General features: G+C 42.8%; 1 protein-coding gene across 19 annotated transcripts in view; it reads left to right on the forward strand.

Moving 5' to 3' along the window:
* The first annotated feature begins 466 nt into the window (after window positions 1-466).
* Window positions 467-18908, forward strand: part of baz2ba (bromodomain adjacent to zinc finger domain, 2Ba) — a 125251-nt gene continuing 106809 nt past the window's right edge. For 16 of the 19 annotated variants that reach the window (XM_072683636.1, XM_072683648.1, XM_072683638.1 and 13 more), the window contains exon 1: window positions 1424-1482. In XM_072683636.1, coding sequence (XP_072539737.1) covers window positions 1439-1482 — 44 coding nt within the window. In that variant the 5' untranslated portion in view covers window positions 1424-1438. The other 3 variants (XM_072683644.1, XM_072683643.1, XM_072683645.1) reach the window with 3 other exon arrangements.

An 18908-nucleotide genomic window follows, 5' to 3' on the forward strand; every position in this document is an offset into this window, starting at 1 on the left:
TTCCCTAGAAAGTCGTGTTTTACATAAAACCCCCCTAAATGCCTTTGTTTACATCTCAACAATGACATGTACATAAATGTGTAAAACGAAGACTTCCCCTTTAACACGCCTTCTGTTTTGATGCACCGCCGTTGAAAAACAGCATCACGCTTTATGAACACGCGCTGTCGCTTCTCTCTCACATCTCACTAAATAAACGTCACGTCAGGCTGGCCCATGTTTTTGCTTCTCTCTCTCTCTCTCTCTGATAAACTCAACGATTTCAGGGCAGCAGTTTATCGAGTCCACGCGCGATAAACCGCCTGTAACCGATAAGAGGAAACGCAGTGAATGTGTAGAAACTTGGCTCCGTCGTAATCGGGCTGTTTCTTCCCAAAGCCTACAGTTCAGCTCGTTAGGACTCCCAACAAAAGGTGTCTTCAGAGGCGTCAGCTCACTGAGCGAGCCGCTGTTGTTCTTATTGTTATTATTAAACGGCTGAGAGGGAGCCGAGCTCCTCTAATGGCTTCATTTAGTCTCACAGGTCAGAATGAAAGTTTTATTGCGAGGAAGGACTGACTCGCCAGCTGACGTCACTTTAATTCCTTGAAGTGAAGCAGAATAAACCTTGAGAGGAGTCTCCTTCAATCTGCCGTTCGTAAGTAAAACACACACACACTCATACACACACACACACTCACACACTCGCACTCACACACTCTCACAACGCACAGTCACTCACACCGAGACTCAATTACTGCCCAATTCCCTTCTTCATCATCTCCTGCTCCACCGGCCTCTCACAAAACACAGCAAATCGCCAAAGGAGAGAGAGAGACAAGCAAGAGTGATACTTCGGGAAAGACACCGAGGCGGGATTACGCGGAATAAGTGCCCAAACTAAACCGAACGGGGGTAAGTTTCTCCTTTTTCGAGCTAACTATAAACGCCAGCAGTTAGTTGGTTATTTCGGCAGGCGAATCAACGCTGTGTCGTTGGCTGGCTGGAGCTATAGCTAGCTAGATAACTCCATAGTTTCTTGTGCGCGGCGGCTACAGCGTGCCTGTCCCCTCAGTGTCGGTTAAACCGAAAACTTGTCGAAACGGCGCCGATAGTGAGCAGCGCTGTTGTTGTGTTTCGCGGACGGAGGGGAAACTTTCTCTATCTTTTCTTTTAATCTTTTTTTTTATCTTTTCTTTTTCTGTTTTGAACGGGAGCGATGTCTGTGTCGGTGTTGTGAAGCGAGGTGAGCTGGTAGCTGAAGTGACTTGATAGTAGGATCCCTCTGCCTCTGCCTTTGTGCCCTCTCCCTCTGCCTCGGTCCCCCTCGCGTGCGCTTAACTGCTGTTTTTATTTCAAATTTCAAACAGCTCGAGCGCGTTCTAGAACGCCCGGCCGTTGTTTTTCGGTTGGTTCGCGGCGCGTGTGTTTATTTTCGCGTTGGCGTGAAGAGAAAGCCATGTCCAAGCCGCGATGCCGGAGCAGTGCGAGAGTCACTCGGAGGTAGGGGAGCTGACGCTAGCTACCTTTGGTAGCTATTTAATGTCCGTCTCTCGGATGATGGCAAAGGCTAACAGCTCTTCAGTGCGAAAACAAGACAAAAACCACACTATTTGTACACTTTCCGCCGCCTTTCCGTGCAAATCGGTCCACTTTGGGCGCTTTGTTTCGGTGAAAAACGGCCGCCTCGCCGAGAGGGCGCTTCGCTGGCGTGAGTCGTGGGGGTTTTTCTTTGCTCTTATCTTCGTCGCTTCCTTAAAGAGAAGCAGCTGCCGCCTGGCCGAGTTGTTGAAATTTATCCCTTTGTGTATATTACAATATCCTCCATTTTTCCCCTGCCCTCTAAACAACAAGGCTCTCGCCATCTTGGTTAGCTAATTTGAACTCCGCCGGATCTGCTCGTGCACGGGACCGAACCGGCACACGGTCTTACCGACCAACAAACTTTACAAATGTCTTAAGCGCGGACGGTGACGTCATATGAAGTTTAAGCAAATATAGGTAATAGCGTTATCCGCGGAAAGCATCGACTTTGTCGCGCGCTGTTTGTGTGTCTGTTTGTCTGTGTGTGTGTGTATGTGTGTGTATGTTTGTATCCTGGGAGGAGGGACATTGCAATCCACTTCGATGGAAGTGTCTTTTTAGGAAGAATCAAGCGTGACAGTGGCCCAAATGCAGAGCGAAGAATATAGGAGCGGGATAAAGAGGGGAGCTGTTTATTCGCTGTTTACAGGTGGACTGGATGACATCAGCGCCTGTTGTGCCTTTTTTTTTTTCTTTCTTTTTTTTTCTTTCTTTTTTTTTTTAGGCAACATTGCGTGCCAAGTTGCGCGATGATGTAATTTGTGGCTTGATATTTTCTGTTTGTCTGCATCTGTTGCGAGAGGCGGCGTATTGATATTATAATTACAGTTTCATTTGCACGACACGTTTTGACGACTTTCAACCTCCAAGGCGTGCTGGCGTGTAAATGACGCCTATAAAAGGAATAAAACGTGTTAATTCAGATGATTGTTGATGATAATTGTTTTTATTTTTTTTTAAGTAAAAGTAAGTAATACCACGAGAGTACTCGTAACTCATCTGTGTTTATAAATGAACGCAAGTGGTCCCTAGAGCAATAGTGAGTTGGACAATTAAGCTATAATGACCTGCTTTTTTAATTTTCTGACTTAGATCTGAGTTAACTGTTAAGAGCATGGCTAGGGTGTAGTTAGTAGCGTAGTACTGCTAGAAGCGTAATAACCAGAGGGTATCAGCTCACTTTATTATTTATTTAGGAAGATTATCCCAAGAAAGCGCCCACTGGAAGGCGTGTAGGGCTGCTGAAGGCAAGACCAGGGATGTTGTTTTAATCATTTTAGACCTGATCCCAGCCTGTGTGTCGATTGCGGTGGGTATCGTTGGGGACTATGTTAAAGGTCACAGCCAAATGAAGCAAACCGAGGTTGGATTGAAGTATTGGATAAAAGCATCTGTTAGAGTGGCATAGAGCAGGGTGGCCGGAGGGGGTGTAAGGAGGGTCGGCTTGGTTTAGCTAAAGCAGGTTTTCCACCATCACAGCTCAAGGACTGGTTGAAGAAGTGGCAGATGCACAGCCGTGCAGGGTGAGGTTGGGTTGTTGTGGTGGGTTAGTTTGGAGTTCTACACTAGGTGCAGGGCTGAAGTCTGAAGTCAACCTGGCAGGGGGAGTGTTTGTGTATGTGTGGGGAGGGGTACACCAAGGGGGTTGGGGAGGTCATTTGAATATATGAATATCCATATGAATTTTCAACTCATCGTAATCAAGCATTCAAATAAGTGAATGTGAAACACCTCGTTCGTGGACTTGGGACAGTGTTTTGACACACAGATATTCAGATACACAGATCACAATACTAATAAGCCCCTTTTTAATGAAGCACACAGTTGGTCAATGTTCTGTAAGTACTGACGCCTCCCACATATTGTTATCATAACATCATAACAGATTGTAATAACGATATAACAAAACACCGCCATATCGCCCATCTCTGCGCCCAAGTATGGCCTATTCGTGGGCAACACTCTTGACTTCAGTAGGCCTCGGTCGACTGTGCGGTGATGGTCAGCTCTCGGACAGTTCCCTTTTTGCCCCTTCGCCATCGCTCATTAAAAATGTGTCATAATCGTCAGAGTCTGTAGAATAGAACAGAGGGAGTGCTGAGAGGCTCCCAAAAGAACCAGTCAAGTGGTGGGTGGTAAGTTTGTACCTGAGTGTGATAAGGCCTCAGCCTCGCTGAGCGAAGTGCCTCAGCCATTATGCGCAGGCCAGGAGACTGTTTTAGCAGAACGTCTGTGTCAGATGTGGAAGTGAGCGTTTCCGTCTCCCATCTCTTTGTCTGGATGTGTGCTTGTGCGAGGGGGGAGAGGAAAAAAAAGCAGTGAGTGCAGGGGAGCAGATGTTGAAGCAAACATCCTGACGCTGATGCTTTTCTCTTGTGGGAATGCCGTCTCTTCCTCCCTGCTCCTGATGCATCGACTTGACAGCTGCTTGATTTCATGGAACCGCTAAGAAGCCATTAGCGGTATCAGTGAATTGAAACGGAACAGTCTCACCCACTCTCCTCTTCCATTAGAAATGTGTCTATTGTTGGCTTTTTCTTTGTGTGTGTGTGTGTGTCTGTGTGAGTGAGTGAGCAAGTGAGTGTGTGTGAGTGAGTGTGTGCGTGCGTGCTGCAGCTGAGCACACAGAAGAAGACCTCTAATATACTTGTGCTGTTTCCCTTACTGCGAATTAGGGAGAACAAATCTGTCAGGACCTGTTTGTGCTGTTGGGGTTTGAAGAGATCTCATACTGTGCTCTCTCAAGCACACCCAAACCCACAAATGTCTCTGGCTGTGGATTAAAAAAAAAAAAAAAAAAGAAAGAAAAAAAGGAAGGGCAAAAAAAAAACTCCTGTCAGGTCTCAGCTAAGAGTTGCAGTGTCTGCCGCACACTTTCGGAGCAGGATGTTGTTTTCCTGTCAGGATATGTATGGGTTAGGCCTACCAGAAGACGCCCGCGCGCCCCCCAAGCGTCCAGGAATTAGCTTTTAATTTGGATCCTGAGATAAGGCTGGATGCACCCAAGCAGCCGCTCAGTGCACGTCTGCCCAAAGTTGCGGCAAACGAATCCTGGCTAGTAAGCTGATTAGGGCGAATGTAGGTTGTAAGAAGTGGGTTTCGTCATGCCGAAACCGACGAATCTTGGGCAGCTTCGGTGGCGCAGGCAATCCCATATGCGCGCTGGCTTGTGTATCTAATCCGCTAGCATTTAAAACAGGGGCTAGTGATAAGAAGGAGTCTGTTAGAAATGATCTGACCCCCGCTTGGCTTTCCTCTACCGCTGATACATGAAGAATAACTGGAGAGCCGTTAAACTGCCTGGCTCTGTCACTCTTTGATAGGCTCAATGAATGAATAAATGGCTCTGTGTGGATCCGCTATACGCTGCATGTTAATGGATTAAGCCATATTATAGTCTGCTGAAGGCTGTGGTGTTATGAATGTAGTTTAGGTCCATTTAAATAGATTAGTCTTACTGTAGGCTCTAATTAGAGTATGCAGTTCTATTTGAGTGCAAACAAACCACTCTTGTAAAAAGATCTGTTTGAAAATAAGGCTGCCTTACAGTGATCTTTTCCGGAGAGAGTCATCGTTTTTGTTGAAATCTTTCATTGAATCAACATTTTGTGGAGTCAGCCAGCGAGGCCGTGTTCTTTCTGACACCATTTTGCCATGTGGTCAGCTTTCAGTGAAGCAAGACGCACCTTGGCACACTGAACCAGCAACAGATTTAACGCAAGGAAACCAAAAATTAGGCCAAGCTGGGTTGTGCTCAACAGAGCAAGAACAAATCAAAGGAGACTGGCAAGAGCATGGTAGTGATGTTTTTTTTCCCTCTCCCCCCTTCTTTGTGTTAGTCTGGGCCTAGTGCATGTGTAACCACTCCACTGAAAGCACAGCTCTTTCTTTTGGTTTGTTTTGTCCTGATTTTGCTGCTCAGCCAGAGTAGTGCGAGCAGCTGAAGACTAGGCGATAGAAATGACTGCATCCTTAGATGGGATAGGGAAGGCCACGGGACATTTCCACCCGATTCTAATACCTGTCATATTAAAGGACCTGAACGCACAAGCCGATGTGATTATACAAGCCGTCATGCGCCACACAAGCGTCCAGTAACTGCCAAATGAATCAACCAGCAGCTAGATGCGATGCTGGCAGGTCAATGATGCCGGCCTCCAAAGCAGAGCACCTGTCCTTGTGCCAGGCCCACAATGATAGCAATAAGCCAGGCCTGCATATTACCTTATAAACCACGAGGAATGCTCCTGTCAGTGCCCTACTGTAATATAGGCTGTGCGATTTTTATTGCTCAGCATTGCGTTTATCTAATGATTTAGTTTGTCACTCATCGCACCATTTGCTTTCACTTTTAAAATTGCTACTGAGTCCCAATTGTATATTAAACGCTAACACAAAATATTAATATGCTGACTGCATCTGTTTATGCTGAGGGACGGGGACAAAGTAATATTCCCGAAGACTGTATGAAGCAACGGGCTTGTTAGCAGTTGAGACTAGGGCTGATATGGAGTATTTGGGGCTGATTCTGGTTTTAGGGGGTTTTAAAATCTGATAAGCAATAATATCGGCATAATTATACTGCAGGAGTTATACTACAGTGATTTAGTGATGGAAATGATGGGGAACCACAGTCCCCTTACTTTTGTGTCAAGACGTAAAATTCACTCCCAGCCCACTTAGAAACTAAGATACAAAACATTCATTGTTTTGAAACTACCTCACCCTTATATACCCATTTAGCCTACAACAGGTAAACCCCTTCCATTCACACTGAAGTTGTAGAAGTGTTCCAACCCAGACTGCTTTTTGAATGAGATATTACATTCAATTTGGCCTTTCAGAGCACAGCTCATTAACATATATCAGAAAATTAGCATTTCTTGCTCCTAGGGTCCCCCTACAGGCCAAAGGTGTAAGTCATAGTTTAATACACAAGTCCACACCCAGAACTGATTCTGGGCTTGTTTTAGGGGAGGGGCTTATTTTCACTGCTTTTCTTTTATACAGAAGAATTCCATATGGACTGTGAATCGATTAAGCACTTTTGAACGCCATGTTTTTTTGCGAAATGTTAGCCTTGGATACAAGATACACTCAAGCAGCGAATAGCAACTTTTTCTGGAGTCATGGCATGTGGCATTTTACTGTGCAGGAATACCTGCGAACGAAAAGCCGCTGTCATAGGAGAAGGCGTTTAGCCATGCAGGCGATAAGGCAAAGCAGTCACGTAACAAAATGAACCAATCACGCGCTACTATGAAAACTCCCTTAAGGACACGTTTTTCTGGACGAGCTGAGAGATATAGAACCATTACTGAAAGCACGTGGACTCATGTGGTACAGTAATATTACTGGATTTTACATGGAGTAGCAAGGGCAGAGACACTGTGTACCCTATTACAAGACAGTCAAAGTTATTTTGAAGCTGTCATTTTAAGGTAGAAATGCTACGTAGTGTTGCTTTAAAGGCAAAGTTTTAAAAAAATGACTGCCAATTAACATCATAACATAGTTATTAGTTACATAATAACACACAGACACAGTTATACGAACAAAATAGAATGTGGGCTCTTTAAGTGACATGGAGAGAAAAGGATGAAGGTTCCCAAAATGCCTATTAGTCTTGGCTTCTGTTGTAATCAAATAATAAAAAACATCTTCCCAAAAATGGGACTCTCTGTCTGAAGGTTAGGTGTGTGAGCTTTGCATAGTAATTTACCAGTCACACCTGTATTGCTGTCATGCTCCCTAGTGCTGCACCTGTCTTGGTGTTAGATTGAAACATCAACATCGTTGATATCGGTTATATCGGCAGGCCCTAATTGAGGCACTGCATGCGTTCCTGTTTGTAGTTTGTTTACAAGATCGCAGGCCATGCAGGTTGCTTTTTAGCGCTTGTATTATCATAACCGTCATCAGCGCATTCGTGTCAGTGGAAGTTCAGCCAGTCAAGGCGGACTCGATAATTGCTAAACGGAACCCGCCGTTCGTTACCTTCAGCCCGTCGATCCATGGTAACGAGGTGCTGGAGGTTTTAGGAGAAGAGCGACGCTGGCGCTCCTAAATGAATGCACTCTTCCTGGCCGGCTGCAGAAGCAGGTCACACCACGCAGCCTCTGTTTTCCCACAAACACGCGCGAGGCACAGGGGCCGACTTTCAGTTGCAGGCAATTAGCTGCTTTCTCGCCCAGCGTCCCTTGGGCTTCTATTTATCATTCAATGTGAGAATATCCCTGACGAAACCCAAGGTTATTTTTGCGTAGGCTGTCTGGGTTCTTGTTTTTCACAGGCAAGGTGAAAAGGTTGATTTTTCCCTGAAGAAAACAGTAGGAGACTTAAACAAGCCTCCCCCCCAACACACACAAACACATACGCACACACACGCACACACACACACACACACACACACACACACACACACTTACTGCAGTAACATCTCTTTTAATGGTATTAACTAGAGGAAGTTGGCACCATGTCTGCATTTGTACAAGCTGAAGGTTGTTGGTTCTAAGAGTTTTCATCCATTTTTGTACTATCTGGTTAATCAGTGATGATGTCATAACCAGGGGGAGTGTAAAGTTTAACCGGAGAGCGCACACACACACACACACACACACACACACACAGACACTGAGGACTGTCGTTTTTGTTTGTGTTTCTGTTCTATTCTGCTCCTCCTATTCATTCATTTTTCTTTTATTTCTTTTTAAAAATCTGTTGTATTTACCTTTCCTTCCTTTTCGTTTTAAACAAGGGATAAAGGTGTTTCTTTTTTGCCTCCTTTTTAAGTGAGGTGTTTTTTTTTTGTTGAGCTATTATCTTTTTTGTCCTTTTTTTTTTTTTTTTCCTTGCTTCCTTTCTACCCTTCCTCCATTCCTTCTTTTTCGCTCTTGTCTCCGTCCTAAATGAAGCTTGCAGTAATGTTCATCTTATTCTGTGGAGATGGGGCTTGTTGTTTTTCCGTGCCGCTTGCTCTCTCCAGTGTTGTTTGCCCTACAGGAGCCTGTCATATTGCCCGTGCGCCGGGCAGGCCGCTCCCGCGCGGCAGCGCCCCTGCTGAGATAATGGAGCCTGTGCTGGAAATGCCAGTAGTTTGGCCTATTTGTTCTACTGCTTATCGCTATATTTGCATCCTGAAGCAGAAATAGCAGAGATTGCAGGAATGGCAGGAATGGTGCACTTCCTCTGGGAGAAACACATTGAAAGAGAGAGAGCGACAGAGAGAGAGAGAGGGAGTGAGAGAGAAAGAAATGAGATGGGATTTTGCTGGAGCTTTTGGATGAGAATTTACTGCACTGAGACAGCTGTCTGCAGGACTCGCAGAGTTTGACCCCCTCCCACCACACACACACACACACACACACGTACGCACACACACACACACACACACACACAGAGATGCTAAAAGACACTCAGAGATTGTGCTTGTACAGCCCCCTCTTATTTATTGATCCAGCTGCATTTAAAATCTGGTCACTGCTGCCACAAAGCCTTTTCATTTTAGCTGCGCTGGCAAAGAGCGCTCCAGCGCAGCCAGGATTTCTACATTTTTAATTTCACCAGCACAGCTCACAAAACAACACTGATGAGATACATAGAGGAAGAAAGAGAAAGAAATGAGCAGAAAGCAAAACGAAGAGAATCACTTAGCCTCCACCCTGTAGAATGGCGCAAGCTTTTGTCTTTTGGTGCGTGGATCTCACCCCATGGAAACACAGATGGTGCCCTCTCCAAGTGTGCTTTGATGATCACACCCGCTATCTGTTTTTTGTGACGCAGCAAGCTAAACACACTGTCTAGTACAAGCCAGAACTGCTTTGTTTTTTAACCAGCGGAGCTGCGTCTTACTAGAATTACACAGGTTAGGCCTGCTGGGTGACACGGTTTTAGCCAGAGGGAGGATTTATTCATTTATTTTATTGGGAGAGGGGAGTGATTGAGGCTAGTCTGGGTTAAACTAGGCCTCTGAAGAGTAAACAAAGCTCTATTGGATTAGCAGAGGCCCTGAGTGAGCCCCTTTTAGCACTGCGCTTAAAAAAAAAAAAAAAAAAAAAAGATCTCCAGATTGAGAGGGCTGGATTAAGGCCTGTAATCCAGGCTAGCGTGAAGGTGCAGCGCTGGCCTATTCCTAGAGTCTACACGCACACCCACACAAACACACACTCACACACACACAAACACACACACGCGAGCGCGCACACACACACACCGGATTAGACGGTCCACCCAGGCTTGTGTGAGCAGATGCTCGTCCAGCCACACCAAATCTCTCCAAATGTGTGGCTATGTTAGGGCTGGCACAATGTGAATGGATTCCCCCTCACAATTATCTGACTTCATACTGCCATTGAAATTGAAGCTATTATAATTAATTGATTAAACTGTACCACTAGCAATGATTAGATGGCGGTCTGAATGATGATGCATGTTTTAAATCCTTCTTATTGCTCTCACTTCCAGTTTGATAAATCTTTTATGTAAATATTTTGATACATAAAGTTATGTAGAGATATGAAGATAACATTGATTTTGTGGTCTGTTTTTGTCCAGTTAAGTGCATTTGTATTGTTTAGACCCTCCGCTAAATGAATTGTCTAAATAACTGGTAGACTGCTTATGTAATTGACGGTGGCTATGTTTACATGCAGAAATTTTCTTCAGTCCGATTGAATTTGTTCTGATCATAGATTCAGACTGAGGTGTTTATTTGTACACTCCGCTCAACAGTCTGATGAAAATCTCAATTTACATGCATGTTACAAGTTATCCGATCCAAAATGAGAGCATCACACAAGTCCAGTCAGAGTAAAAGGGGTAGCAGTGTGTTACCTGACTTCAGATATTGTTTTTGTCTGTTGTTTTTTAATTGCTTTAAAATTATGGCAGACCCTGGAAAATGTTCTGTTCATTCACTTATTAAAGAAGGGGCGATACAAGAGGTCATGCCCTGCAACATTCTGAAGACAGATGAGCTGTCCAGTACAAATTCTGAATACACAAAACCAGTAGAGACTGGTGGAAGAGTTGTAGATTTAGTAGAAGATTTAGAGAGGAAGCAAAGTTTCCCGCACACTTTAATGATTTTATACAACTTGATAAAAGACTATGTCGCCCCACAGGACATACAGTAGCTGTATGTGTCCACTGCTTGTGGTGAGAAGGCGGACAGAGAATTCTGTGCCACGTGCACTGGTCATAGAGCTGTGCAGTATAATGATATTTTATTGTATTGTGATACATTTTTTTATTGTGATAACAATATGCTTTTCAAAGCAAATCAAGAATACGGTTAGTGCTTAATAGACACTGATCAGCTGCAGGTTTCATTACAAACAGTGTAATTAGATTGGTTTAATTAGATGTTTGGCAGATGTTCACTGTATTCAGTACGGGAGAGCATCTGAATATTAGTTCAGAAGAAGAATTTGCCGATGTATTTAGTCTATTATTACATATATTGTAATAAATATTGTATATCGCGGAAAAAGTCTTTAAATATCGTGATATAGTATTTTTACCATATTGCCCAGCCCTAACTGGACACATACCGTGACAGCTCCTGTTCCAGTAATAATGCAAGTTGCTGTTGCCTTGCACATGCAGAGAACATACTTAACCTTTCTGATTGGGAATGTAAGCGGACACTGGTGTTTACATGGCTATTTTGTGAACACCTGTATCTGATTCGGCATTGTATTCAGAATGGCCTCATTGGACTACTCTTTTCCGATTAAGCTAGATAAGTCAGATTATTAACTAAATATCAGGCTGCGTGTAAATGTGGCTAGTGATTGTGATTGGAATATGTTTGGCAGTATATCTAAATCACATAGGAGATCCCTCAAAGTGACATGGTTGAACGTTGGCTTATATTATACTACAACCAAAATGGGTTGTTTGGCACAATCACATGATTAAATGCTTTAACTGATCAAAAAATGGTTCCAGGACTCTGGCAGTTTTCAATTGGTCAGGATTCACACAGAAAAAGGGGTTTGATGTCTTGTAATATCATTATATCCACAATAGGAAAGACTAGGGGTGGCTGGCATAGCACATACTACGTTTACCTTACACACTGTACTGCACTACATCCAGTCAGACAGGCTCAGTTAAGCTGTCTGTGCAGTGAAACATGTAGTTTATCAGTGTTCTAGAAGTGCGGACAATATCTACCATATGCTTGCAACGCCATTGTGACGTACTGTACTACAACACTAATAAAATATCCTCATATTGGCCACCCCTGTAAACACCATTAATGACATAACGGTTAATACACAATATATTGTGCAGTGCCATCCCAGACACACACATGTGAGTTGTGCTTCAGTGTTTGTACACACTGACAAATGGCTGTCCACGGTCAAAGAATCTGAATAATTCAGTAGTGCGGTATGGTCGTCTGTTGGTGAATAGAAGAACTGAAATAAGCACAGAGTGCGCTTGTTGTGGACTGATGTTTGTATGTTTGTCTGCCTGTGTTCAGCCTATGAGTGCAGCCTTTATGTACATGGTTGATTCCCTTTCCACAGTGTGAGGTGGACAAAAGCTGTGATGTTGCTAGTAGTTGTCTTTATATGGCTCTTCAAAGCTTCTTTCTGTCTCCCCCCCCTTCTCTCTCTCTGTACTATAGCTGTGAAACTTGAGTGTAATATGAGAGCTGTGTAAGGCCACGGCTACATTGCGCCAGGCTGCAGGGAGAGCCCTTAACCTGAGGCCTAGAAGAGCCCCTCCCTGTATGTGTAAGAGTGTGTGTGTGAGGTGCCTGTCCATAACAAAGAATTATGCACACAGTTTGTAGTGCATGGCTGTGAATAGCCTTGTAGCCTTGAAATGGTTATACAACAATACTGATATTTTTTGGTGTGGTATTAGTAAATGAAAATAAAATAGTGTTAGCCATTTGCTTAACGTACTAAATAATAATAATAATAATAATAAACAAATATAAATATATATCAAATGTAACATTTATTTTTGTTTGGTTACAACTGCAGTAAAATGAATAAAATCTTCACTTTTTGACATAATTTGAATCTGACAGTTGTTGTTGGCATTGTGTTGAAATGATTGTAATGATTACCTGGAATAAAATCTTCCATTAGGTTTCTCAGGAAAGTTGCCATTTTTGCGTTTAACCCAGTGACACCTAAACTAGAGATGGTAGGATTGATCAGCTATGTATCAGTATTGGCCGATTTTCTTCCCAAATATGCAATTGGATGATGTTTCTAGACGATCCTGAGAGCTTACCTTACCTTATAGGCAAGTCTGTTCGGCCATGTTTGCAACACTCAGACAGTTACTTCCAGTCATAAAAGGCTTCTCTCTCTTTAAATGGGGAGAGACCAAAATACTGGACACTAATGGTCAGATTACTATTTTTAAAAATGGCTGATAAAATCTGACAAAAACCTCATGAACAGTTTTTAGCGTTTGGCTCAATAATGTACAAAAAACGATTTCCTGGCTTGTTTTAGCTACTGCGGTACTTGGCTCTTTTTATTGAAAGGTGCCATGTTGAGTGTTACGTTGGTGAGATTGTACATGATTCATATGTGATGCTGCGTTGTGCGAGGCCCCTCACATGACCCTTCAGTTCCTCATTCAACCTCGAGCGCAGCTTCAGAAGCCCATTAAAGTCTGTGTTGAAATCTGCACTCTGTACATAGCCAGTCTGGTGGTTTTACCATTTCTGATTCAAGCTCACAAATTAGTTGAAGATAACTGCCTTGTGGGGGAAGCAGTTTAAAGACTTTTAACACCACTAACCGGATACCGCTCTCAAAAGTACATCACTCCATCCAGTTAATACAATGCGTATCAGCAGAGCTAGCAAACACTCTGAGCTCCACAGTGTAGATCTGTACGAGAATTCACACTCTTGCAGCTTGTGCCTTGTTGCGTTCCACAACGTTTTAAAAGTGGTTGATTACAAAAAATAAAGTGCACTTCATCTTGAGAGACTGGGCAGAACATTACAGAAGCCCTGCACGATGAGGCATTACCAAATTTGCTGGAAAAGTTAATGTGGCATCCAGCTCAGCCCTCGATCAGCATCGGCGATCAAGCGCTCACGTTGAAAGGCGATCGATAGCGGCCCAAAAAACACTGATCAGTCCACCTCCAACCTAAAGGTTCTGTTTTTCTGCAGTTTAATAAATACATCAACAGATACTGGTCTGAAATTTTGATCAAATCAATGATCTGCTGATAATACAGTTACAGTAAGGGTTCATTAATTAACTTCATTAATGGAATCTTTGATGCTTTAAAATATGTCTATGATGATGCGTGTCAGTGAAGATGTTTTCTGGATATTGCAATCTTGATTATTGGCCGATACGGATCCAGTGTTTCTTCTTTGACATCTACCAAGCTTAAAAATGAGCTATTTTTAATTAAATCTCTTTCCTTAAGATGAGCGTCTAAAAGCGTCTAAACCCTCCACTACCCTACAGGAAGAAACACACAGCTCACAACATGACATCACACAGTGTGAGTGTGAGCTATTTCGGACTGGATTAGTTACATGATCTGTTGATTATGGATGGGTCTGAGCCCCCGTCCATAATGATCTCTGGTTATACTGAATTTGATCAATGTTTGCCCACCACTGAGACACGAATGTTAGAGCAAGTGAGTTCAAATGATTGTAACCCCCCAAATACTCTCAGGTTTGTAGCTCTTGTGTGTGTTTGTCACTATTTGTGTGTGTGTGTGTGTGAGGATGGAAATATCCCATGTTCCTGCGGGCTAGCGTAAATCCTGCGTGCAAGCTCCCTGGTGTAATCCAAACACTGCCAGCTAATTTGAGCGTGCAGCAGGAGCAACAGCATCTTTCAGGAAACAACACTTTCTGTGGGGAGCTCATCTCTTCTGGCCCAGGGGAGGAGAGCATCCATCCATCACTCACTCTCAACACACGCGTCACATCCCGACACCCCTCCGCCAGTTCAATACTGCCTTACAGCAACACAACACAGTGTTTGTACTACAAGAAGCCATGCTAACACCTCAGCTTCCTGCCTCTAAACCAGGGCTGCACAGGAGATAATTTGTTTTTACAGTCATCATGATATTGGTTTTTGTAATGGCGATATCACAGAAGGCTGAAATATGTAAATGGGCCCTCTAACCAGTCACTGTGTTACTGTGTATCAAGGTATTCATGCAGTCTGACAACGGTGTATTGTTATTTTGCTTAAAGGCCAGTCTTTAATAGAGTCACATTATTGTATAAGAAGTGTATTACAATCACAATATAGTGTAATACAGCAGAGTGTAATAGGGAAACTTTCAGCATCAGCATGTTTGACCTCAGTAAAGTTCAAGACAAGTGCTTGTACGGCATGGAAAAGTCCCCACACAGCCTTGTAACATGCTAAAACCTCACTTCTCTCTTCAGCACCATTTTGACTCAGCAGTGCATGACCGAGGAGCAACAAGGCGCCCTTTTTCCAAACTGCCCTTCAGCATGCTAACACCTTCCTTAACACCCCTGTAGCTCAATACCACATTCCAGCTCACTGCTTTTCTGTACTGCCCTTAAAAATACCAACACCTCAGCACTAGGGGTGGGAAGCATACCGGTATAAAAGTCATTACCAGTGTAATGTTGTGTATATATGTGCGATATGGTTCAATATCACATTTAATTAAACATTTACGATGTTTAACTGGATCACTAAATACAAAAACAGGTCATCTGAATAGATTGTACATCCATCCATCTCCTTATCAGCTTCTTCCCGGTCAGGATGTTGATGGGTCTGGAGCCCACCCAGAATCATTGGGCGCAAGGCAGGAATACCCCTGCACAGGGCACCAGTCCATCACAGAGTCCACACAGTGCATCGGCAACCAACTCCTACCATGGTACCGTGTCTGTACTGCACATCAATACTATGACACTCTGTTCCTCTTCAAAAATACCACTTCAATGCCTTAACGCAATCCACACACTGCTGCGAGCCTGCAAAACTAACACTTATCTATCACAGCTGCTTAGGCCTCCATGTTGGCCCCCCTGAGGAGCAGAGTAGCTCTAATGTTCAGTGTTTGTTGGAGACGCAGGCTGTACGCGTTTTTAAAAAGAAGGGGGGATTTTTCGCCATGGTAACTGGCTCGCTGGACGGCTGGATGGATGGCAGGGTGATAGTGTGAGCTGTTGCGTAGGGGCGTGGAGCGCCTCAATGACGGATGACCGACTCAGTCGCCCCCATTTGTGTGTGTGTGTATGTGTGTGTGTATGTGAGGCACGACAGCTGCGTAGGCAGCAGGGTTGACCTTCACGCAGTGAAATCTCAAGGCCTGTTTGATTACACAGAGCTCCTAACTCAGACTTGTGCCGCTCTGTGAGCGACTGCTCTTGACTGACGTGTCCTGTCAGTAATGCTTCAAATCTTGATAGAGTTGATAGAGGACATCTGAAGTATGAAACCACCTCTATGAAGAAGAATATGTGAGCACTCGTTATAATAAGAGAGCTAGGAAATACTAGGCTTAATAGAAGGAGTTGGAAGGGCATTTAGGCTAGGCGAAACACTTGGAAAACACCACTAAGGAATTTCATTCCGTAATGGTCCCATGCCGGTTTGGAGCAGGTTGGCACAGCTGCACATTTTGAGTGTAAGGGGAGTGGAATCGTGGAATTTTCGCTAACAAGCTTTCTGCAATGATGGACTGACACAAACCTGTCTTAAAGTTAAACCTTTTAAGAGCCTGTTTCCCGAACCCGTTCTGGACTAAGCTGTGTTTCGCTTTTTTTAATAGAGAATCGCCATCTAAGAATCTCTATTAAGAATGCATGTAGTTCGAGACTAGGCCATGAATGTTTGAATGGTGGTCTTGTCATCATGTAAATGATAAAACAATAAATAAAGAAAGTCTTATTTGACACATCTGGATTACAACTGTTAAATTCATTGATATAAAAAAGTGTATGAAACATTGTGTGGAGTAACTGGTGAAAGCCCCTAGATACTTTAACCAAGCTTCCTGCAGCTGTGCACCCCCTACAAAAATATTTATTTCCCTAGGACATCCCTAATTTCAGTGTATTCAGTGTATTAGTGCTGCAACTACACTATTAGTGAACTTAGGTACCAGTTTTATTTTTCTAGCCCACTTTTTTACTTCATAAAAATATATTTAGGGCTAATTAGGGCTGGGCAACCAGACACTAGTGTATCATATTGTGATAAATTCTGATAGCGTGATGCACAATAAGCTTTTCTAAAGCATAAATGGAGGATGTTGTTAGAGTTTAAACAACACTGAACAATTGCACATATTATGAAAGGTGTAATTACTCTGGATTAATTGGATGAAGTGCAGCACATTTTGAATTAAAATACTGCACTAAGTAAGGAAGAGATTAACTATTAGTTAACTACTAGTTTAATAGTGTTTATACCTCAAGTGTAAAGGTTACTTCTTAGTTGTTAAGAGTGGAAATGTCAGCGCTATCTGACCAGATATGTGGCCAGTGAAATGTGTTGCTGTTGAAACAGTTGACAAAGTGTACATTACACTATTGTCAAATTAATATGAATGGAATTCAAAGAGGAATGTCATGAGTCTAGTGTTGCAGCCAGGTGTATTATTTAAAAAGACTTGTTGGAAGAAGTGTTGATAAAATCAGCCAGATCTGTTATGTGGTTTAATAACACTGTGTATAAAGTTCAGATTCACTCATGTACTATTTTCTTGATGTTATTTCACCCCAAACCACACACAAAGCACAAAGCATGTCAAAAGTACTTAGAGATATGTTTTAAAGTATATCTAGTACAAGTATTCCAGATATACATAGTTTTTTGTGTATAGTTGTGAATTTAAGCCAAATATATCACCTTATCTCTTGATAAGTACTTAATAAGTGAACTAAAGGCATACTCACTTGTTTAATATGAAGTCTACTAATAGCATTTATAAACCTCTTTTTAGGGCAGTGTTTAGAAGACCTTTGGCTAGGCTGTTGGGTACATTTGCTCATACATTTGTTTATTTTTTGTAAATCCTACTTTTGTGTTTTGCATCATTACTGTGTTGTATGAGCCATCTTCTTGAGTTCAGGATCACAGATGGATCCCTAAGGCAGCAAAGCGGTCCTAAATCATTTCATTCCCTTCACCATGCATTGTAGCTGGGGTGAGGTTTGGATGTGCATACTGTTATATGTTGTCCAAATGTGTCACTGTATATGTTTTTCAGAGCGGCCTTTACGGTGTTCTTTTGTAAACTGTAAGCTTATGTATTTATTCTGTAGGTTCTACCCTGGTAACCCTGCAGACAGCACTCTTGTTTAGTCTTTTTTCTTATGGTAGACACATGAACACAGTCATCATCATGAAGTACAGGAGATGCCTACAGATCTTTATCTGTCACCCTAGGGTTCTTTATATCACTTGTTTGAGGATTCTACGCTATGCCCTTGCACTGATCTTTGTAGGACGTCAGTTCCTAGGAAGAGCGGCAAGAGAGCGGCAACTTCTTCCATTTGTAGACTTTGTGCCTCACTGTGAACTGATGGAAGCCCTGGTTTTTGTAGAAATCCTTTCGTAACCCTTTCTAGTCGCATGAGCTTCAACAACAGCAGCAGCAGTCTGAAATCTCGTTTGATCAGGCCAAATTGTACTTGAACAGAATTCTGTGGCAGACGCAGCTTAAACACACTCTTAAAAAAAAGAAAGAAATAAAGGTGCTACAAAGGGTTCTTTGAGTGATGCCATAGAAGAACAACTTCTGGTTTCATAAAGAACTAGATAAAATAGATGCTCGTGTGAAGAACCTTTTAAAGGTGTGAAGAAGTGGACGGACAGGTACTTTACCAATTTAAAGGTTCTTTACATTCAAAAAGACTAGGGATATCCCATTCTCTGGATTGAGATCAGGGTCGATCCGGGCATATTTTAATATTATAAGTATTGGCTGTTTTGATTCTCATCCAGTTCTGATTTTATGTTTTGACCATGGCGTTCAGAGCGCCTTATGGTGGCTTTTCTTGAACTAAATCAAACTGCTACAACAAAAATAAATGGATTTTACTGAACAAAATAATCAGCAGCTCATCTAATTTAAACTGTGGCTGTATTATTTATACAAACACATAGATCGGATTGGGTCAATATTGGCTAACTCTGATTTACGGGACTTGGTCGGGGGGCAAAATAACATGATTGGCACATCCCTACCAATACAGTTCTTCTATAGCATCGTTCACAGAACTTGTTGTTCATGCAACTGAGCTGATTACTACTATATTAGACTGAAATGCTACATACTGCATACTGTAATAGGCCTTAAAACACACAGGTGAAACTTTCCATGATACC

Source organism: Salminus brasiliensis, chromosome 7 (genome assembly GCF_030463535.1).
Source record: "Salminus brasiliensis chromosome 7, fSalBra1.hap2, whole genome shotgun sequence".
Taxonomy (NCBI): Eukaryota; Metazoa; Chordata; class Actinopteri; order Characiformes; family Bryconidae; genus Salminus; species Salminus brasiliensis.